This window comes from Halichoeres trimaculatus, unplaced genomic scaffold (assembly GCF_033239565.1).
Source record: "Halichoeres trimaculatus isolate MK-OKI-2021-1 unplaced genomic scaffold, fHalTri1.1 fHalTri1_scaffold_13, whole genome shotgun sequence".
Taxonomy (NCBI): Eukaryota; Metazoa; Chordata; class Actinopteri; order Labriformes; family Labridae; genus Halichoeres; species Halichoeres trimaculatus.
The window spans coordinates 27,174,632-27,198,905 of record NW_027437191.1 but is presented as its reverse complement, the minus strand read 5'-3'; the positions used below and the strand labels follow the sequence as shown (position 1 = coordinate 27,198,905).

The window sequence follows — 24,274 nt, the reverse complement described above, 5'->3', positions numbered from 1 at the left end:
GCCGTCAGTCAGAACAAAGACCGTGAGGCTGGTTTGACCCCGGTCAACGTGGTTTTACTTATCCTCCAGGAAGATTTACGTCTTTTCATTTGATACAGAAAATGTTAAAGCACTGTCTGCAAGTGGAACTACTTTTTTTTTTACACATGGAGATGTTTAGATGGATTGATATTCCCTTTTTTAAGGAACTTACTTCCTGATTTAATCTAATCTCATTTCAAAGACATGTTTGACAATTTTCTTGCTTGTTTTGTTTTGATTTGTTTTTTTACAGATGTCTTACAAGCAGCTCTGTGGGTTTTCATCCTGTTGCATGATTTCCTCATGACACTGCCGTCTCAAAGATTGAGGCTGAACCTCAAATGCTCTGTCAACACCGGTGAGGAAGTTTTGAAACATGTTTTCTTGGATCGTCTTCAGAAGTACATGTGTTATCCAAAGCACTAGTGCTGCAACTAAACGGACCACATGGTGTGATCGTTCTCTGATTTTCTGTCCTTCCTTTGACCTGTTAAAGCTCTCAAAGAGAAATTACAGGAGGGACTGAATCTTAAAGGAAAGACTTTTTTTTTACTTTTCTATTTTTGGATGTGTGGTAGAAGAATGTGCAGAGAAACTGCATGTTCATCATAACAGGATGTGAAGACGGTGACTTAACAAGCCCACAACTGTCTATAATAAGTCACTGAGGTGTGAATTGGGGAACCAAGTTGGAGGCCTGCCTCATTTGATAAAGCAAGCAACAGTCAGAGTGGTATTTATGACTACAGGGTGGGCCAGAAAGATTTACCCATCGTTTTTTCCGCACTATCCAAAAATGCTTGCAGACGAACATAAGAAACATTGAACACAGTTTCTATACTTTACTCTCTGTCACCAAAAAGATTAACATCTCAATAAGTCCACCCTTTGCCTTTATCATAGCCTGGAGACGACCTGGCACTGCCTGGCATGAGTGCTGCACTGTCTCTGCATCAAGTTTTGACCATGACTTCATCAGAGCTGTCTTCAAAGCAGCGACACTGCTGTGAGATACTCTTGAGACCTCCCTCTCCAGGATAGACCAGATCGCAAAGTCCATTGGATTGATGTCCGGACTTGACGGAGGCCACATGTTCTTGTCCCAGAAGCCAGGAAAGTGCTGCTTGCACCAGGCCTGTGTGACATTGGATGTGTGAAGACATAGTGGTTTCCAAATGCATTGGTACACCAAGGCAACACTTTTTCTTCAAGCATTTGAAGGTACACCTGGCTGTTCACTTTCACACCCTCCTGAATGAAGACCAAAGGAGACTTTGAGCCATCAGATGCAACAGCAGCCCACACCATGACTCCAGCTGCTTCTGATGACGAAAATAAGCTCTGCAGTAGGTGCTGTGCACTATGTGCATAAACCCTGTCATTCTAGGAATTGATCACTGCCTGAACAGTGAAGATCTTCTCATCAGACCAAACCTGGACTTTGTCTGCAGCACCCCGAATCTCCTTCAGCATCATTTTCCCCTTGTCAAGCCGTTTTTCTTAGAAGCTGCCGAAATCAGTTGTCTGTGTTGCATTTTTAGTGCTTTCAGTCTGAGATCCTGTTTGACGATTCTTCTCAGTAAACTTCTTGAGATGTTCACTTCCTTTGCTGTTGCCCTCATGCTCCTACAAGGATTCCTTTGGATTCTCTTCCTCACCACCTCAACAACCCTTTTGGTCCGAACCGAACATTTTCTTCCAGGGATTGTCTTGCTGGTGGTATTTCCAGTCTCCTTGTATTGTTTCATGACATTGTAGACAGTCTTACAACAAACATTCACCTTTTTCATGATTTGCATTGCTGTCAGTCCAGCCTCCTTCAAGGTGACAATCTGGTCATGCTTACCCTTCGATGCCAAACTCGACAATCATTAGGGGTAAACAAATGAACTCGGGTACATCAAAAGCTATGCTTTTTGAGAAACCATCCAAAATTTTAAGTTTCTAGGACAAAAGCTAAGCAAACAAAATAGAGATTAACGGTGGGTAAATCTTTCTGGCCCACCCTGTATCCAAGCCCACAGGACTACATAAAGATTCCAATAATAGCATAAAAATGAGATGTTAAACTGTTGCACACAAATGTGGTTAAAAAAAAAGAAGCTGCAAGCTTTTGCCGAAACCCAGGAACTCCTCCCCTCCTTATACCTGCAATTTTGACTCACTTTACTCATTTGAAAATCAACTCACAGCCCACCTTAACCAAAAACAAACAACAAAAATACAAAAACAAAAGTCTTGATTACTCAGGTAAGTCCTTGAGTAAACCCAGTACTAGTGGACCGAATGAGTTCCAGCAAGGTTGAAGCTCCATTCAGGATCCAGAGTGGCCTCTCAACCCAGCTGAAAAATCCCACAGAGTTTGAAATAAATTAATTAATTTAGAGAAAACTAAAAAAAAAATAGCATCACAGGACCTCTAAAAGACCCATTCAGGAATTACAGAAGGAAAATCAAAGAACATAAGCCCAATTTCTGCTCTGAACACAACACAGAATTACCAGAAACACAACAGATGACGTAACCCCCCTGAGGATCAGCTCCATATGAAGGAGGCAGCCTCTCCATTTCCGTCATTCCATTATGAGGTATGATGAAATTTTTCTGGTTTCTGGAGCAGATACATCAGTGGTGAGGTTTTTGTTTGCTGCAAACAAAAACAGGAAGAAAGTGTCAAAAAAACGACATCATTGGAGTTATTGAGCCACAGAAAAATATCTGTTTTTGGCAGCAGCTCTTTGGGATTCCTGATTTTAAGAAAAAGAAAGTCACTCAGTCCAGTAAAAACAACCACACAGAGAAAAAACGATTTTATTTATCTGTGACTCATCAATCCTGGGTGGTCTCATTCAAATGTGTTTGTTCCCATGACCCTAATATGTCTGAATGACAGCGTGTGTCTGTTCCTCTCGAGTAATTATCCCTCTGATTTGTAAACATATTAGGGAGCTGAATAAGGTCCTCCTAAAGTGCTAAGGCTGTTATGACAGAAAATAATGTGACAGATAAAAGCCAGATGAAGACGTGCATGGAAAACTTTTTTTTTTTTCATATACAGAGTGATACAGTCTATGACATGAGCCCCTCTTTAAATCTGATTGGCTAGCCCTCCAGAAATCTGGGACTTGTTTCTTAATCTGCAGTTTAGGTTGTATTGCACAAGGCTGCTAGAAATCCTCTACATGTTCTGTCTTTGCAGATTTTCTTTCATGCTTCAAATAATACCCCCTCTTTAACAAGTTTAACAAGTTAAAGAGGGGTTATAGTGCTTTTTCACTTTGCTTTTTTAGGCTTTATACTGTCTCCCTTGTACCCCCACAGCAGCTTTACATGATTAACAGCAAAATAAATCCTGTTTTTTTTTCTCACACTGGTGTTTTAGAAAGCTCGCTAACTCTTATTTCAGCCTCAGCCCGCAATTTTTTTTTTTTTCAACTGTCTCTTTAAGGCTCCACAAACCCCCTTCCTCTGATTGGTTGGCCCTCTGGGTGACAGATTCAGGGATTTCTACAACATATGACTATGGAGCAGTTTGAAAATCTGCACACGTCGTTTAAGCATCCAGCATTGTAACTTTGTATTCATGTTTATAATACGGGGATACATAAAACCCCTCTTTAAGGCTACAGAATTTCTATTTCGTTTTTCTTTTTAAAGTTGGAATTTGTCCACAGAACTAATATGAGATACTTAGGTCAAAGATAAAAGTTTTAGCACTTTTTTTTTATTATTTGATAAACAAACCATTTTCACTTTTAATCATTGCTGTTATGTTAAGGACAGTAGGCCTCCTCCTCTCTGTCCCTTAGTGGTCCAACCAAAGAATGACCCATCCTTATTCTATAAAACACACCACAACATATAACAGCAGAGCTCAGAAACATGAGCTCATTTCCCTTCAGAGGGACAAAAACAGGGTAAGAGAGACAGAGAAAGAGAGCGCTCCAGTCTTCACTTCTACATCCATTCGTCATCAAACCACATTCCTTGCTCCTCTTCCTCATAATGAAACAGTTATCCCTCCACACAATGAGGAGAGTAGGCCGGGAACATCTGCAGAATAAGGAGAGGAGACAAAAATGGGATCATGAGAGTGGAGGTCAGGGTCAGCTTCAGCTTCTGAGTGACTGAATTCTTTCAGACATTAAAGAGGGAACAAATATCTCCTTATCCAGCTCGTATCCCCTCTATGTACCCATGCATGTTATAAGTCTGTGTGTCTGTATGCACAGGTCCAGACAAGGCTGTATGGGGGGAGCTGAAATGCAGTGAGGGGGCTGCTGTTTTCTATGTTCCTCCTTTAAAAACTTCCAACTTAAGCATTAATCAGTTGCAAAAGCTGCTGGGATTATTTTTTCTTCTTTTTTTTTTCCTTTTATATTTTTTTTAAATCTCTAAATTCCCTTTTTTATGGGATACTATCTAGTAAAAACAGAAAAAAATATTTATGATTTTCCTGAATTTTATGATATACTAGCTCATAAAAAACATAAAATATTTCCCTTTGATATATAAAAAGTAAAGGAATTCCTGAAAATCTTTAATCCTCATCTCGATGAAGAAACATGAAACATGTAACTGTTAACTAAAACACATTAAAAAAGCCTACCTTGCAAGTATTGACTCCACACCCCTGATTAGAAACAAAAACATGCAGCAACGAGTCAGGCAGCAGAGCGTCATGGGAAATCCTGTTATTATGAGGTAGTATCTCATAAAAAAACAGGAAATCCTAAAATAAATAAATTCCTGTTTTTATGAGATAATTATGTCACGAACACAGGAGTTTTTTTTTTGTTTGTTTTTTGTTTTTTTTTAAGTGAATGCAATACGCCACCGAACATGGTAATTAAAAATTTTATTTTTCACCACAATTTAAGGCTCCTCCTGCTGGAGGACAGATAAATGACTATTTTTACAGCACTGAAGTTTAAAGCTGCAAGTTTTAATTGTCCAGCAGGGGGAGCCCTATCGATGGCATGGATTAGATGATCAGACATTGCGTTTCTTCTAGAGTAATGGGGTGAAAGATCATAAACCTGCTTCTGATAACTTAAGATTTATAAATTCAACCACTTTTTTATTTATCCAGCAGGGGGAGCCTTAAATGGTTGGAGGAAAATGGTGCGATACTGAGAGTGAAATGGAACAAAGACAAAGAAGAAAAGGGGTTAAAAAATGAAATGATACAAAGGTGTTCAGGTGAGCAGAATTGAACGATCCAGAAAGTTGTCAGGAAAGTTCATGTTAGTTGTCCTGCCCCTTCTCAATTCTGATTGGTTGTGCTGAGGGTATTTCTGTGTTGAGGACAGAGAATGTGGAAAAAAATCTCAGATATAGAAGGGCCCTCAGTACCTCAGACCAGAACAGAGTAGAATGACATTGAATGTAGACCAGGCCAAAACCTAACCTACCACCATCAATGCTGTTGTTATCCTGGCTCAATCACATTAAGGTTCTTTTGGCAATCAATTAAAAGAAAAGTTTGAAAACAGATTTAAAAAAACATCTGTTTTTATATTTTTATACAAACTTGGGCCCTATATTAACAGTAATGGATGAAATGTGAAATTTCATCCATTACTGTTGATTGTGAAAGGCACTTCATGACCCCCTAGCAGTGTTGGGGATCCCAACCCCTACTGTGGGAACACAAAAAATTAGAATGTAATGTAGTCGAACAGCACAGAACAAAACTGAATTTAACGGAGTCAAATGTTTTTCTTTAGTTTTTTGTTGTTGTTTAATTTAATAGAGAAGAATGTTTTCATTCAGTTTTATTCCATTTTTATAGAGTAGAATGTCATTTTTCAGATCATTTCTTTCAAACAAGCAGCTGGAGATAAAGAGGAAATTAGCATCTGATCAGAAAATGGAGAAGGTAAGAAAAATGCTGATTTAAAGATTGTAATTATGGTGTCATATCTTGTAAAGATTAGTGTGGGAGTTTAATAACCAGTTGCTCCCTCTGGTTTCTTTATCAGACTCTGCTTCTTCTTTGAAATACTTAGATTGGTTTTACTTCAGCTAAAGCAGCAAATTGTTTTCCTAGTGCCTGTGCTATATTTGAAATAAAGTTCTGATGAATCATGGGTCGAAAATTAACGATCATATCATCAATGGTGGGAAAGCTACTGAAATGTCAGATAACTATAGTGTAGGATGTGTATTATTTAATGATAGATGAAGTTCTCTTTTCCTTACAAATTTGACTATATTCATGCCTTTTGCCTGAATCATCATCAGATTGTGTGTGTATGTACTGTGCCAGATACTTTCTCACAAAATGCTTTGGTCCTGGCTGAGGAGAGTTGTGGTTTTAATGATGTTACTAAATTTGAAAAGAAAATTCCTTGTTGACACAGAAAGTTGTATACTTACAGGAATTGGTTACTTAGTGCGCAATTGTTGTTTTTCTTTCTCACTCCAGGTTCTGTGGAACCGTTGCGTAGCGATTGGTTAAGGTTTAAGTTTATTTTTGAATTTGTCTCACTTCCTTTAAAACAGAAAGTGGTGTCAGATTGTGTCGTCAAGACAACGGAAGCCAAGCAGCAGACTGAAGGGAGGACTCCTGACCGTGTCCAAGAGCCACTGTTGATCCACGGTCTGAGTGTGGATCGATACAGAGAAATCTACAACTCTGTGTTAACGCCAGCTGCCCTCTCTAAGCTGGCCGAGTCCTCAAATGCTGTGAGAAACTATTATGAGGGCTTTGAATACTGTTTGGGAGGATTCAAATTTAGAAACTGATCTTTTAAAGTGTCTGTTATAATTTTTAATAAGCCCAAAGAAATTTTCGTCTGATAAGATGTGTTGTTATAAAGACATAAACAGGCAATAATGGTGTCATGACAGAAACTTTAACTTCTAATTCAGTGTTATTCATATGTAATAACAGGCATACTCAAGTATAATGTAGTGTTATTAGAGTCTTATAGCAATATATTATAAACCTTAAGGAATAAGCATTACGTGTGGCATTATTAAGTTGAGATTACGGACACTGTAAATTATGATTTTTTTTAAAGATGTAATAAGAGACTTTTTGAAGGCGTATGAGGTGTTATTAAGCTGTAATAACTGACTTTGAAGCCTGATGTTACATTAAAAAGGTGTAATAACACACAGTTTTAAGTATAATGTGGTGTTATAACAGTCAAGGCCTTTGCACAGCAACGGGGACACAATTAATGATGAATGTTTTGATATGTGACTTGACAACAACGGTTCTTGGTCCGAAAAAAGCTGCAATTTCACTCAGCGAAAGAACATTGCTTGTGTGCAAGCTTGTGTTGAAAAACAGTAGGTTCAAAAAAACTATATAACGTGCGAGGTATTTCCACAAAAAATGCACATCTTTAGTGCAAAGGGCTTTACTTGACACCTTTATAAGCCTAAGCGCTAATATTACAGGCTTTAAAGGCTGATGTTGTGTTATAAATGTGTAATAACATACACTTTTACTTTTAAGCAGTGTTATTAAAGTGTTATAACAATTACTTTTAAGTGTCAGTTCTTACACCTTTTTAAGTCTAAGGTGTAATAACATCCACCTTTAAGTCTAATGTGGTCATTAAGGTGTTACAACAGACACTCTTGAGTCTATTTTGTGTAATTAAGGTGTATTTACAGAAATTGTCACATCTAATATGTGTTGTGAACTTTTACTAATAGTGTTCCTCTGGTCTCTATTGAAGGACTATGTTTCTAGCGTGATGGAGCTGAAACAGAAGCTGTGGAACGCTCTAAGTCGACCTCGGCTGCAGGAAAGGGTGATGGAGGACGGCCGCGTGGAGGTCACAGAGATATTCGACCTGACTTAATAATGAATCTATTACACTTATGTGTCGAACTGTAAATTAAATCTGATGTGTAACAGAGCTTATTTGTGAAATAAGCTCCAAACCACTTTATAAGTCAAATGATGTGTCTCTACTTATCTTTGACTCCATCTTCAGAAAGGGAGCTGCCCTTTTAGACATTAATCTAATAATCTTCACACCTGTAACTTTGTAACTTCCTCTGTCCTCTTCATCATTTTAGAAGGTGGCAAATATTTGTCACTTAAGACTTATACAATGTGAACTGAAGAAGGCTTATTATCTGTAGTTTGATGAGTAGAAACTATGAACGATGATCAACTTCAACTCTTGATCACTTTAACATCACAGAGGAAACTGGGAGGAAACTTTATTGATAGTTAAACCTCAAACTCAACCCTCATAGGAAAGATCATGAAATATTTTTGGCAGCATACCAACTCAACACAGTGAGGAAGTGGCATCATGCATTGAAAAGGGAAGTAGATTTAGCATCTCACTTGAAAAGGAAAAAAACACAAACTCAGACATTTACTAACGTGACAAGAAGAGGGTCTTTGGATCAGAACTATGGAGTTTAGCTGTTCTCAGATCTCTTTGTTTCTAACAGCACTGCTTCAGCTCACAGGTAAGAAGATTAGTATCATATTATTGGAGGCCTTTTGTAAAGCTCTTATAAATTAAGGGTTAAGAATTAGCATCACACACAGTTTAAACATAACAGATTTTTTTTTTCTCTTTTTTTGTCTAAGGAGCAGCAGCTGGAATTGAAAGGGTCCATCACATTATCAGACTTGGAGATGATGTCACTTTGTCTTGTGGAAATGTGATTAAAAATCAACCTGAGTGTAATTCCACTGTGTGGCACTTCCGTAGTATAGACAAGTCAGCAGCAGTAGAGCTGGTTACTGATGGGAAATTCTATGTTAATGCTGGTGCTCAATCAGACAAACTGAGTGTGACAGAGAACTGCTCTCTGCTAATAAAGAACTTCACGTTTGAAGATTATGGTTATTATACCTGTCGACAGGTAAAACCAAAGGGAAGGCAAGTTCCTGATGCTGATTATTTTCTGTCTCCTCTTACCAGTGAGTATTTCTATCCTCATGTTTTCATCTCATTTCATGATGGTTTTGATCACAGTTTAAACCTTTATGTGACTGTTTTTGTCTTCCTGAAAATATTTCCATCTTTTAACAGTGTTTGAAGGAAAGGACCGAGATAAGTTGACATTTTACTGCATTGTTTGGACAGATGAACTGTTTACACCAAAAGTGAAATGGGTGTATGAGGGTAAAAATATGAAAGGAAGTCAAGATCTGGTGGAAGTACCAGTTTTCTCCATCGCTGATGTGACCTTTCAGCTGGATCACTTCATCAGATTGAGAAATAACTCACTGCAGTGTGAAGTGACTGTAAACAACAAGACGTATCTGTTTCCCTTCAGCCAGCAGACCTCAGGTAAATCAGGCAAGTGTATCTCAATCTGTTAAAAGTCAAGAACAGTAATTTCACTATGTTGTTGATTTAATAAATGTGACTTTTTTAAGATGTGTTTTTTTTCCTTTCAGTTGAGGACGACAATCATGACAATCCAAAAACTACAGTACCAGAAACAGCACAGACCACACCAGCGTCTGAAAACAAGGATGCTACGGATGTTAAAAGTACGTACTTAACACTTTTTATCAAAACACAGCAAAGAACGCAGTTGACGTCTTATTTTAAGAAAAAAAAAAAACCTTGATCAACTTTACTGTATTTCTTCCTGCTTCTGTCAGAATGCAGATGTTGTTCTGGTCTGGACTACCTCATGTTGGCTCTGCGTGTGGTTGAACTCATCCTCATCCCTCTGATCATAGTTCTCCTCTTCAGAGCTCAAGGTGCGCACATTCAGACCAACATGAGATCAGATTGATTTCCACCAGCAGGTTATTTGATGCTGGAATGTCTCTTTGTTTTTGTTTTTTTCCAGGGAGACAAAGACCTCATGATGTCAACGTGAGTTAGCAATACAATCTTGTTGTCAGGTATCTTTATTCTAATTCAACATGTGTGTCTTCAGTCTGAGCTCAGCTGTTGTTTCTGACAGGTGGACTGGGTTCGAGAGGATAGCACAGCAAACTATGAAAACGTTGGAAGGCCTTCTGCTTCAGTCCATCTCCAGTGATTGACATCTTCCACACCAACATCAACTCATCAGAAAAGTCCGCTGCTTTAAGACATTGATTTACAGATTTTTAAAGTACATTAAAGCAAATCCATAGTCTAAGCCTTGATTTAATGAGCTTTTTGTTCAGTTAAAAATTTTCATTTTATTCAGCACTGACTTAAAACTTCTACCTTCCATGGATGTTGTTTGTTTCTAGGGGTGGGTACCTTTCACATTTGAAACGATACAGTACCAATGCCCAGTACCTGGCAACCGGTATCTGTACACAACTGTACCAATTTTTGGTACTTTTTTGTGTTTATGTGGTAAAAAAGTATCATTTTTTAAATTTTATATATATATATATATATATATATATATATATATATCAAACATATTCATTCTTCAAAATATGACCTTGCAATGCAGTGTTCATGTCCAGCATGTAAAATCACCTACATTTCCACTCTCACAGTCACAAGGATGTGTTTAGTTACTTTAACATGGTACTTTTTGATTTTACATGAATCGGTAGAATTCAGTTGGCACCTATTACAGTACCTAATTCGGTACCCATCCCATTGTTTCTGTAAAAACCTGCAGATTTTGTTTGGGACTGTTTTATTTGTAGATAACTTAAATGATCTCATTTAATCTTTTTATGTTTAATAACTCTTTTGATTGATATTTAGTTTAAATTGTTGAAGATAAATATTTTTGGGGGGAATTTGAATGCAACTGAATCTTCAGTCAGTGTTTGTCTTCTCTCTATTAAAGCTGATCACATATTTGACATGTTAACCAATCAATTCCATGTGGTTTTCAATAAAGGAATACTTTGAGCTTTCAGAACCTGTGCAAATGAGCCACAATAACACAGTATAATTTGAAACACATGCACAAAAAGGGGAAATGCTCCACCCAATCAGAAATGTTTAGCTTGTGGGTCCTACCAGAGTTCCTGGACATCCTGGGCTATCTTCAGGGGTGAATTTGCTACCTCAGGACTAAGTTTTTAGATCCTAGTTCTGACGGTAGAAATGCACGTAATTCCTGTGGAAAGTTCCGGTCGAAAGGCAGATTTTTGCCACCAAGCAGGTCAGTTTGTTAGCAGTGACTTTGGTTATTTAAGTCAAATATTTAAGGAGCTTTCAGATTTCAAATTCATTTCTCTACACTCAGCATTTAAGATTCCAGTAGTTCCACTTACCCACTAAAAGGACGTTGATTTTTGTAGTACTACAGAGACAGTTTAACACGTTTCTCAAAGTGGTCAAAGAAACAGAATTTGTGTTCGCAGAGAGAACTTTCCGACCGCCAACGGTTTGCGTCTAGCTTGTCCCTCTGCTGCACCCGTACAGAAGGCGGAAACAGTTTGAATGTTTGGCGGTTCTACAGGAGAAGTTTTGTTGTGTCTGTGAAAGAAAACCAAGGTAATACGAGATTTTCAAGCAGATTTGGAACTATTAACTTAAACGCTCTCATTTTATTTTTATTTTATTATACTCGTAACAAAAAAGTCAATATCGATGGTGCTGGTGTTAAAAGGGTGATCTTTTAAACTTTCAACTTGTCGCTGCGTTAGTTGACGAAGTTACGACAGTTGTTTGGAAAAAAAGAAAGTAAATTTCTCTTTGATTTAGTTTTTAATGTTGTAGAAATAGACTGGTCGGATTTGCCATCGGTGAAGTCCAAAATTAATTTTGTGGAGTCACATTTGGCTTCGAGTTGTCTGTAAACAGTCATTTAAAACATCATTTGAAAACCGTCTCGCTAAACACTGCGGTCACGCCAGCTGCGCTTTGGAAACACTCAGTCGCGCTATCTACGCTTAAAACTCGCGTGCGCATTTGAACCTCCTTGTACGGTAAAGCTTTAGAGTGGCTCTGTGGTGCATTCAAGTACATCTCGGAAACTTGGGAATCTGTATAGAAATGTGTTTCACTTGCTATTATACCATTTTTTGGAAAACATGTACTGGTCATTAAAACATTCTTTGAATTGGTCAGAAAAACCTTTATATATATATATATATATATATATATATATATATATATATATATATATATATATATATATATATATATATATATATATATATATTTGTTTATTTGTTTGTTTGTTTGTTTGTTTGTTTTCTACAAATTCCACAAGATTCTTGTTCTACATGACCTCAACTACCTTTGTGGTGATTTTCAAGTTGTTTCACTGCAGATTTTTCTGACAATTTGAAATTAAAATCAAACCCGGTATACAATACAAGATAAACTTCCATAGGCCAATTTAAAAAATTAATATAAAATAGAAATCAAATTGTTTTCTGGAAATTCCACCAGATTCTTGTTCAACATGACCTTAACTACGTCTGTGGTGATTTTCAAGTAGTTTCACTGCAGATTTTTCTGACAGATTCAGGTTAAACTCAGGCCCAGTATACAATGTAATGTATGCTTCTTTATGCAAATTAAAAAATTAATATAAAATAGAAATCAAATTGTTTTCTGCAAATTCCACCAGATTCTTCTTGAACATGTCTCCACCTACCTCTGTGGTGATTTTCAAGTAGTTTCACTGCAGATTTTACTGACAGTTTGAGGTAAAAGTCAAGCAAAGTAAACAATACAAGTTAAACTTCCATAGGCCAATTAGGAAAATTAATATAAAATAGAAATCAAATTGTTTTCTGCAAATTCCACCAGATTGTACTTGAACATGTGTCCACCTACCTCTGTGGTGATTTTCAAGTTGTTTCACTGCAGATTTTACTGACAGTTTAAGGTTAAAGTCAGGCCCAGTATACAATGTAATGTATGCTTCTTTATGCAAACTAAAAAATTAATATAAAATAGAAATCAAATTGTTTTCTGCAAATTCCACCAGATTGTACTTGAACATGTGTCCACCTACCTCTGTGGTGATTTTCAAGTAGTTTCACTGCAGATTTTTCTGACGGTTTGAGGTTAAAGTCAAGCCCAGTATACAATAAAATTTACGCTTCTTTATGCATCTTTAAAAAATTAATATAAAATAGAAATCAAATTGTTTTCTGCAAATTCCACCAGATTCTTCTTGAACATGACCTCAACTACCTCTGTGGTGATTTTCAAGTGGTTTCACTGCAGATTTTTCTGACAGTTTAAGGTTAAAGTCAAGCCCTGTATACAATGTAAATGACACTTCTTTGTGCAAATTAAAAAATTAATATAAAATAGAAATCAAATTGTTTTCTGCAAATTCCACCAGATTCTTCTTAAACATGTCTCCACCTACCTCTGTGGTGATTTTCAAGTAGTTTCACTGCAGATTTTACTGACAGTTTAAGGTTAAAGTCAGGCCCAGTATACAATGTAATGTATGCTTCTATTAGGAAATTAAAAAATTAATATAAAATAGAAATCAAATTGTTTTCTGCAAATTCTACCAGATTCTCATTGAACATGTCTCCACCTACCTCTGTGGTGATTTTCAAGTAGTTTCACTGCAGATTTTTCTGACAGTTTGAAGTTGAAGGCAGGCCCTGTATACAATATCATATACGCTCCTTTGTGCAAATTTTAAAAAATTAATATAAAATAGAAATCAAATTGTTTTCTGCAAATTCCACCAGATTCTTCTTGAACATGACCTCAACTACCTCTGTGGTGATTTTCAAGTGGTTTCACTGCAGATTTTTCTGACAGTTTAAGGTTAAAGTCAAGCCCTGTATACAATGTAAATGACACTTCTTTATGCAAATTAAAAAATTAATATAAAATAGAAATCAAATTGTTTTCTGCTAATTCTACCAGATTCTTCTTGAACATGTCTCCACTTACCTCTGTGGTGCTTTTCAAGTAGTTTCACTGCAGATGTTTCTGACAGTTTAAGGTTAAAGTCAGGTCCAGTATACAAGGTAATTTATGCTTCTTTATGCAAATTTAAAAAATTAATATAAAATTGAAATCAAAATGTTTTCTGCAAATTCCACCAGATTGTACTTGAACATGTGTCCACCTACCTCTGTGGTGATTTTCAAGTTGTTTCACTGCAGATTTTACTGACAGTTTTAGGTTAAAGTCAGGCCCAGTATACAATGTAATGTATGCTTCTTTATGCAAACTAAAAAATTAATATAAAATAGAAATCAAATTGTTTTCTGCAAATTCCACCAGATTCTTCTTGAACATGACCTCAACTACCTCTGTGGTGATTTTCAAGTGGTTTCACTGCAGATTTTTCTGACAGTTTAAGGTTAAAGTCAAGCCCTGTATACAATGTAAATGACACTTCTTTATGCGAATTTAAAAAATTAATATAAAATAGAAATCAAATTGTTTTCTGGAAATTCCACCAGATTCTTGTTCAACATGACCTCAACTACGTCTGTGGTGATTTTCAAGTAGTTTCACTGCAGATTTTTCTGACAGATTCAGGTTAAACTCAGGCCCAGTATACAATGTAATGTATGCTTCTTTATGCAAATTAAAAAATTAATATAAAATAGAAATCAAATTGTTTTCTGCAAATTCCACCTGATTCTTCTTGAACATGTCTCCACCTACCTCTGTGGTGATTTTCAAGTAGTTTCACTGCAGATTTTACTGACAGTTTAAGGTTAAAGTCAAGCCCTGTATACAATGTAAATGACACTTCTTTATGGGAATTTAGAAAAATCATATAAAATAGAAATCAAATTGTTGTCTGCAAATTCCACCAGATTCTTGTTCAACATGACCTCAACTACCTCTGTGGTGATTTTCAAGTAGTTTCACTGCAGTTTTTTATGACAGTTTGAGGTAAAAGTCAAGCAAAGTAAACAATACAAGTTAAACTTCCATAGGCCAATGAGGAAAATTAATATAAAATAGAAATCAAATTGTTTTCTGCAAATTCTACCAGATTCTCATTGAACATGTCTCCACCTACCTCTGTGGTGATTTTCAAGTAGTTTCACTGCAGATTTTTCTGACAGTTTGAAGTTGAAGTCAGGCCCTGTATACAATATCATATACGCTTCTTTGTGCAAATTTTAAAAAATTAATATAAAATAGAAATCAAATTGTTTTCTGCAAATTCCACCAGATTCTTCTTACACATGACCTCAACTACCTCTGTGGTGATTTTCAAGTGGTTTCACTGCAGATTTTTCTGACAGTTTAAGGTTAAAGTCAAGCCCTGTATACAATGTAAATGACACTTCTTTATGCAAATTAAAAAATTAATATAAAATAGAAATCAAATTGTTTTCTGCTAATTCTACCAGATTCTTCTTGAACATGTCTCCACCTACCTCTGTGGTGATTTTCAAGTAGTTTCACTGCAGATTTTTCTGACAGTTTGAAGTTGATGGCAGGCCCTGTATACAATATCATATACGCTCCTTTGTGCAAATTTTAAAAAATTAATATAAAATAGAAATCAAATTGTTTTCTGCAAATTCCACCAGATTCTTCTTGAACATGACCTCAACTACCTCTGTGGTGATTTTCAAGTGGTTTCACTGCAGATTTTTCTGACAGTTTAAGGTTAAAGTCAAGCCCTGTATACAATGTAAATGACACTTCTTTATGCAAATTAAAAAATTAATATAAAATAGAAATCAAATTGTTTTCTGCAAATTCTACCAGATTCTTCTTGAACATGTCTCCACTTACCTCTGTGGTGCTTTTCAAGTAGTTTCACTGCAGATGTTTCTGACAGTTTAAGGTTAAAGTCAGGTCCAGTATACAAGGTAATTTATGCTTCTTTATGCAAATTTAAAAAATTAATATAAAATTGAAATCAAAATGTTTTCTGCGAATAACACCAGATTCTACTTAACCCTTGTGCACTGCTATGGCTGAAATCAAATTTATTAATTTATATTAATATATATTAATATTTCGAAAAAAAAATTGATGCTACAAAAAAATGAGAAATGATCAAAAATCAATGATGCGACAAATCTTTGACATATGTAAGACCATGATAACCCTTTAAAAATTTCTGGTTCCTGATGGCATTTTATATGGAATATAGGTCATTGTCTTTTACCCTCCCATAATCAGTGATGTTCTATCAGTTTCATTGCCCTTAAGGTATTAAAATTTGTAAATTATTTTTCAATGCTTGGTAGTTCTGAGCAGGGCAGAAGTGAATTAAGAGATTTTAGTGAAAAAAGTAGAAAAAAATACTGATTGGATGGGTTTTTAGAGCAGTTGGAAGTTAGTGGCTGAAAACAGCCTTAACAGGACGAGTGTACAGTAAAGTTGTCCACAGTGGCTTTTAACCCTTTGAAAATTTTTAAAATCGTATTTTCAAAATGCATGTAAAAATAAGGTTCCTGCCCAAAATTCATTCATTTTGCTGTAATACAAGTAAAGTTATGGTCAAATAACTGATAAAATTTTACCCCAAGTGGCTGTTTTCAGCCATAGCAGTGCACAAGGCTTAAGTAGAATCTGGTGTAATTTGCAGAAAACAATTTGATTTCTATTTATATTCATTTTTAAAATTTGTCAATGGAAGTTGAACTTGTATTGTATACTGGGCTTGACTTAAACCTTAAACTGTCAGAAAAATCTGCAGTAAAACTACTTGAAAATCACCACAGAGGTAGGTGGAGACATGTTCAAGAAGAATCTGCTGGAATTTGCGGAAAACAATTTGATTTCTATTTTATATTAATTTTTTAATTTCCAAAGAGAAGTGTACATTATATTGTATACTGGGCCTGACTTTAACTTCAAACTGTCAGAAAAATCTGCAGTGAAACTACTTGAAAATCACCACAGAGGTAGTTGAGGTCATGTAGAACAAGAATCTGGTGGAATTTGCTGAAAACAATTTGATTTCTATTTAATATTAATTTTTTAATTTCCATAAAGGAGCATACATTACATTGTATACTGGGCCTGACTTTAACCTAAAACTGTCAGAAAAATTTGCAGTGAAACTACTTGAAAATCACCACAGAGGTAGTTGAGGTCATGTTGAACAAGAATCTGGTGGAATTTGCAGAAAACAATTTGATTTCAATTTTATATTAATTTTTCTAAATTCTCATAAAGAAGTGTCATTTACATTGTATACAGGGCTTGACTTTAACCTTAAACTGTCAGAGAAATCTGCAGTAAAACAACTTGAAAATCACCACAGAGGTAGTTGAGGTCATGTTGAACAAGAATCTGGTGGAATTTGCAGAAAACAATTTGATTTCTATTTTATATTAATTTTTTAATTTCCAAAGAGAAGTGTACATTATATTGTATACTGGGCCTGACTTTAACTTCAAACTGTCAGAAAAATCTGCAGTGAAACAACTTGAAAATCACCACAGAGGTAGTTGAGGTCATGTTGAACAAGAATCTGGTGGAATTTGCAGAAAACAATTTGATTTCTATTTTATATTAATTTTTTAGTTTGCATAAAGGAGCATACATTATATTGTATACAGGGCCTGACTTTAACCTAAAACTGTCAGAAAAATCTGCAGTGAAACTACTTCAAAAATCACCACAGAGGTAGTTGAGGTCATGTAGAACAAGAATCTGGTGGAATTTGCAGAAAACAATTTGATTTCTATTTTATATAATTTTTTAAAATTCGCATAAAGAAGTGTCATTTACATTGTATACAGGGCTTGACTTTAACCTTAAACTGTCAGTAAAATCTGCAGTGAAACTACTTGAAAATCACCACAGAGGTAGGTGGAGACATGTTCAAGAAGAATCTGGTGTAATTTGCAGAAAACAATTTGATTTCTATTTTATATTATTTTTTTTAATTTGCATAAAGAAGCGTCATTTACATTGTATACTGGGCTTGACTTTAACTTCAAATTGTCAGAAAAATCTGCAGTAAAACAACTTGAAAATCACCACAAAGGTAGTTGAGGTCATGTAGAACAAGAATCTTGTGGAATTGGTAGAAAACAAAAAACAAACAAACACACAAACAATATATATATATATATATATATATATATATATATATATATATATATATATATATATATATATATATATATATATATATATATATATATATAAAGGTTTTTCTGACCAATTCAAAGAATGTTTTAATGACCAGTGCATGTTTTCCAAAAAATGGTATAATAGCAAGTGAAACACATTTCTATACAGATTCCCAAGTTTCCGAGATGTACTTGAATGCACCACAGAGCCACTCTAAAGCTTTACCGTACAAGGAGGTTCAAATGCGCACGCGAGTTTTAAGCGTAGATAGCGCGACTGAGTGTTTCCAAAGCGCAGCTGGCGTGACCGCAGTCGCTAAACCCAGTTCAAAATGTAGCGTAATAATTGTTTTATGTTTTCGTACACAGATTTCCCGTTAGAAACACTCCATGACGAAATATATCTGAAAGGTTTTTATACGGCTAACTTTTCAAACAACTAACAGGCATTGTCTCCCAACTAAAGCTTCTGTTGGGAGTTTTTAGTTGGTTGAAAAGCCAAAAGTTGAAATTGATGCCTCCTTATGACCTAAAAGGGCAAACCAGACCTATAAAAGGACACATCCTGGCTTTGGGTTGGAATGAAAATAAAACAAAGAGAGTATTATGTTTACATGCAGCCAATCTTAAATCTATTGGAGATAATCAACTACTACTTTTTCTGTGCAAGCGTGTATGAAAGGTCAAATACAGTGTAAACAGAGCTAATTTTTTCAGCATTTAACCTGTAACTGCAACAATATTGCATGTGTCATGATCTTTGATTCCAATATAAGTTGCATTTGTTTGTGCAGTCCTTTCAGAATGGCTTCATCTGTCTCAAGCCCAGAAGACAACGTGTTCAAGACCCCTAAAGTCACCCGAGTGAGGGGCAGTGGAAGCAATGGAGGGACCCCCATCACCATCCCAGCTTCACCTTTCATGAAGAAGCTGGGCTGTGGGACTGGGGTCAATGTTTACCTCATGAACAGGTTTGTTTGTTATCTAATGGAATCATTTATCACATCACCTGTATCTTTCTCAAGTCCCCTTACTTTCCCTATATTGACTGTTGTTTTTCACAAGTGGCCTTTTTTAAGTTTGGCAAGACTTTGTGTATGTAAGGTAAAATCAGATCAGCTAAGCTGTGTGTTGTGGACTATATAGGGTGGGGAAAATGAATGCATCTCCCTGGGCTGTGAAGAAAATCAACTCTAAGTGTGCCACCAAACAGCTGGCAGTTTACCAGAAGCGTCTGAATGCAGAGGCAAAGATCCTGAAGGGAATCGACCACCCGAATATTGTTGGTGAGATGTGAAAGCAGCATCACAGTACATTCACCGTGACTTAGCGTGTCACAAGTATAGAATAAAGCAGAAGGTTTCATATTCTGTTATTGTTAATCAGTGCCTCTCTCCAATCATCAAGGGTTTCGTGCCTTCACTACGGCTAAAGATGGATCCAAGTGTCTGGCCATGGAGTACGGAGGAGAACAATCCCTCAATGACCTGATCGAGAAAAGGAGAGAGGAAGGACTGAAAGCTTTTCCTGCAGCTAAGATTGAGAAAGTAGCTCTGCATGTCGCTCGAGGCCTTCAGGTAAATCATGTGTCATCCCTGAACTTATACTGGCTGCATGTTCGATCCAGCAGATAGTAAGACTGCTGTACAACTGATGTTGCAAGACTGGGTTCCTGCACTTCCTATGCCGGCTTAGCCTCTCTCTGTAGGTGTCTGGCTGTAAAACCTCAAACCTGTCTGGCCTGGCTCCACTCATTACCTCGGTTTGTTGTTTTGTAAAATTAAATACGATCAGGTGTTGACACAGTTTATTTTATTTTGAAAGTTTCGGGATTTTTTGATGTGGTTTGAGTGCCTGATTTCCTGTCCAGCTCGATGTGGTCAGTGTAAACTGATGGTATGCTTTGGCTGTTATACATCTCTGGCTAGTCTCATTTTGCTGTAAATAGTAAATTACACAGAGGTCTCAGTCTGAAGTACTTCAGCTTTATAAAACCAAAAAGAAAATTCACATTTGCAAAAAGTTTTGTCCTTAAAAGGAGGAGAAATGGAGGTCATGTTGATCATATCTGTGTTCCAGGGAGTCAAGAAGTGTAAACGCTGATTGGCCTTAGTGACATTGTGCCAAAAAACATTATTGCTCATGTTGGACTTGTTGATAAAGGACAGACTTTTTTTAAAAAATCTGCGCTCATATGTAGATGTCTTTATTGAGATGAGTAAATCATCATCAGCCTTTCACGGTGATCTAAACCGGCGGTTTCTCTTGTATATTCCAAAACCTGCTAAACACTTCACTGTAAATACTTCTCTGACTATAATGCACTATTTTCTGAAATGCAAAGTTTTAGGTAATGTTTCACACTTTCATGTTCCACATTGATTTAAATTGATTAGATTTATAACCTCAACCTCATGAAAACAAAGCTTCGGCTTGTTCTCATCTGTGTTGGGCTTTATGCGTCTGGTGTTTACAGAGTGTCATGTCTGGATTGGATACAATAACACCTAGATGAACATCACACCATTGCGTGTGTGTGTTTGTTTGTGGACTGGCCTCTTTTGAACTGTGTGTAAACATGAAAAGTTTAAACCAGTGATGCACCAATCCAACTTTTCTGGTTCAGATACCAATACCTGGGCTTTGGGGGGACCAACCGATACTGATACCAGTGGAAGAAAAAATTGAAATACGATATATAGAAATTTTTTTGTTTGATATTATCAAAATCGTGAGTCTTTGTCAAAAAATCTTCTTTATTTTTCTAATTCAAATTCCTCATTTCAGCCTTTGTTTATAAACTGGATTGGAAAAAAGTTGCCATTTTTCTCCAGCACTTGTCTGGTGTTTAAAAAGAAAAGTAAAAATTGTAATTATCAAAGAATCGCAATTTAAATCAAATGGGCACCTCAAAAATCGTAATAGAATCAAATCGCAAGAATAGCGATATCTTCCCAGCGCTAACAAGATTGGTAATGTTTTGGGTAAAAGACAAAAAAGTAAGTAAATGGAATTACAGAAGTTTATGTTTATTTAAACCATAAAATATTAAAAATGTTTAGCAGCAGTTTGGGAGAAACAACGCTTCACCAAGAGTGCCAGTAAAGAAACACGTGAGGCTGGTTGCCTGGATCAGCCCCTTCCCACCGATACCGATCCAGCTCTGAGGGTCACCACTACACCAATACCAGAAGTTGTATCGGTGCATCCCTAGTTTAAACCTGTTAAAAAACAACTTCATTGTGGATTTATTTTGATTAAGTGCCCAAGAAGGATAATCCACCTTCAGCCCCTCAATGATGTCTTTCTGAGAGTTCCTTGTTTCAAGTTGAAAAAACAGAAGATTCATGATCTGATTCCAATAAAACATCCATGGAAGAAAACACACTCCCAAGATTGGGGCTTCCTTCTCCCCAGTTCTTTTTGTCTCCTTAATTTAATTTAACCAAATGAGGAGAGCTTAACAGAACAAATAAACACAGAAGGATGTGGTTTGGCTTTGACTGTCAGGAATGTTTTTGATTGTTGTGTCTTCATTTTTTTAACAGTATCTCCACAACGAGAAGAAACTTCTCCATGGGGACATGAAGTCCTGTAACGTAGTCATCAAAGGCGACTTTGAGACCGTGAAGATCTGCGATGTTGGCGTGTCTCTGCAGCTGGATGAGAACATGAGAGGTAGTGATCACAATCACGGTTTGAATTACAAACTATCAGCATAACAAGATCAGAGTAATGGGCGATGAGTCAATGGATGAGAAACATCTCCTGCAGAGCTTTTTGATTGGTCGCAAGATCATCTTATAAACAATAAGCTTCATCTCCTCAGGTCCTTAGAAAATATTAATCAGAGAAGGTCAGGAAATAGTTGTTCAATTTCAGACACAGCTGATGGTTTCCTGCCCAAAGTTGTCAAAAATATAGAGAATCAGTGTTTTATTCTGTAATATGATTCAACTTTTGTACAGAACATCATCAGACACAACATAAGTTGTAAATCAACAGCAGCAAACCAACACACTGTATCAAACTCAGGTGCATTACTGCCACCTTCTGGACGGGATGTTACCAAACATAAAAACAAGAGGAATCTATTAATGTGATCAGTGCCTACTTTAAGTCTTTTCACAGGATTTCTTAACAATAACACAATTACTGAGTTCACGTGGGATCATTTTTAAGTTAAGGCTGAAAGTTGGCAGAAAACAGTCCAGAGAAAACAAGTGTTTACAAAATCTGATTAACGTTGTTTGTGACATGTAAACCCAGGTGGTTACACTTAGACTGCAGGCAACAGTTACCTCATGTGTGACCCACATCTGTCGTATCCTTCACTCTTTTACTCCTTTACAGTCAAATTATAGCAGAGATATAGGTCTTTAATATTCTGCAATTATAAAATGATCCAAATAAATGGAATGCATAATTTTGAGTTTTCTACAATTGCATTCCATCTGAAAGTTTCTGCTTCCTTCATCCTGTCTTCCAGTGTCTGATCCAAAGGCAGAGTACATCGGCACAGAGCCGTGGAAACCAAAGGAAGCTCTGGACGAGGAGGGGGGAGAGATCACTGACAAGGCAGACATGTTCGCCTTCGGTCTGACCCTGTGGGAGATGATGACGCTGGCCATGCCTCACCTGGAGATGCTGGAGGATGATGACGATGATGTAGAAGATGGAGGTAACAAAGCCTGAATATCATGCTTTTCACATTTGTATCTAGTGTTGAGTAAAGACGTGGTGCAGTAACATTTTACACCTGAGCACATCTGCAGTGTTTCCTTCCTGCCCTCGGGAAAAAAACATGCCAATATTTTTTAAAAATTAAATCTTAATTTGCCCCTGAGCTTAGTTTTTTCTCATAATTCTGACTTTTAGTCTCATAATTTCAACTCTCACACTATTTTGCCTTATCTAATTTATACCTTTGATATCATAATTTTAAAATTTAAACTATCAATTAATTCTTCATGTCACAATTCTAAATTTTAATCTCATAATTTTTGTCTTTTTTTTATGGATTCAACTTTTTAATCCCATAGTTTAAAATGTTGGTCTCATAGTTTGAATTTAATGTTTCTTATTTCTGACTCTATTTAACAATTTAAAATTTTTATCTTATGATTCAGACTTTTAATCTCAATTTGGAATTTTTCAAACTGACTTTTATTCTACTTGTAATTTTGACTTATCTCATTACTATTATTTATTATAATTTTTGGCACTTTGTCACAAAAGTTTCAAGTAACATTTATTTGCGACCATTTAGACTTTTTATTTCATGTTTTTCATTTTTAATCTTATAACTGACTTTTTGTCACATGGTTTTGAATTTATATCGCTTAAATTGAATTATTTATATATTTTTTGATTTAATCACATTTCTAATTTTGATTTCGTATTTTTGACTCTTTGTTCCATAGCTTTGATTTTCTTTCTTTTTTTAGGGCTTTTTGTTGTTGTTTGGTTTCCCATTGTAAAGTAAGCTTTTTCTGTCACTGATCACCTGCTGTACCTTTAAGACCCACCAGGGGCCACTGCCTACAAAGGAAATTATGACCAATATGTCTCAAAAAGTCTAAACTGATTCTTATAACCAGACATTTCTCTTAATTCTACCTGTCTCCTTGTAAATAACTCAGTCTTTTCACCTGATTTAGTGATGTTAAAATCTCTTGAACATAAGATTTAATCCACTGAAGAGTCACTCATTTTGACCATGTGCTGAAACCATTTGTCTCTCAGAGAACTCGTTCGATGAATGTTTTGATGAGGACGAGTACTACGAGCGGTTGGGAACGAGGCCGTCGCTGGACGTGGAGGCTCTGGGTGGCTCGTACCAGAGGATGGTGGAGCTTTTCTGTCTCTGCACAGAGGAGGACCCCAAGAAGAGGCCCTCAGCTGCACAGGTGGTCCAGGCTTTGGAGAGCAACGTCCTGGTGGAGACAAAAACACCCTGTGAGGTGAAGATTATTGACTAATTAACAGACATGATGGATATTTGGATTAGATACCACCTGAAACACATGTATTCTTATAAACTTGTATTTTTTTACTACGTTTTAAGTCTCAAAGTGAGCTCTGATCCACTTCTTCTTCTATTTCAACTGTTTGTATGTTTTCATTATTTTTCTCTGTAAGTTTGCCTTTTAAAGCGTCAGTTTTTTTTTAAGTCTTTTGTATGTTTGTCTTCCTGAACTTCTATAAAATTTCACATGACTTTATCGAAGTCTTCATCTTCTCTGATTTATTGACCTTTGTAATATTTTTCAGTGATCTGCAAGTCTGTTATTACGCTGGAACAATGCAAATTACTCTAACATCTTAAAGTCGGGAATTTCAAATGAG

The 24,274-nt window shown here is 36.2% G+C and overlaps 1 protein-coding gene across 2 annotated transcripts; it reads left to right on the top strand.

The window, feature by feature from the left end:
- The first annotated feature begins 11,240 nt into the window (after positions 1-11,240).
- Positions 11,241-24,079, top strand: pbk (PDZ binding kinase). Of its 2 annotated transcripts, none has more exons than XM_074685390.1 (7): positions 11,241-11,426; positions 18,721-18,897; positions 19,073-19,212; positions 19,334-19,503; positions 21,475-21,604; positions 22,416-22,607; positions 23,672-24,079. In XM_074685390.1, exons 2-7 carry the CDS (start codon positions 18,731-18,733, stop codon positions 23,905-23,907), a joined length of 1,035 nt encoding a protein of 344 aa, XP_074541491.1. In that variant the 5' UTR covers positions 11,241-11,426; positions 18,721-18,730; the 3' UTR covers positions 23,908-24,079. The 2 variants fall into 2 exon arrangements, with proteins under 2 accessions (XP_074541491.1, XP_074541492.1); XM_074685391.1 differs by lacking the exon at positions 11,241-11,426 and adding an exon at positions 11,440-11,615.
- Positions 24,080-24,274: the final 195 nt, after the last annotated feature.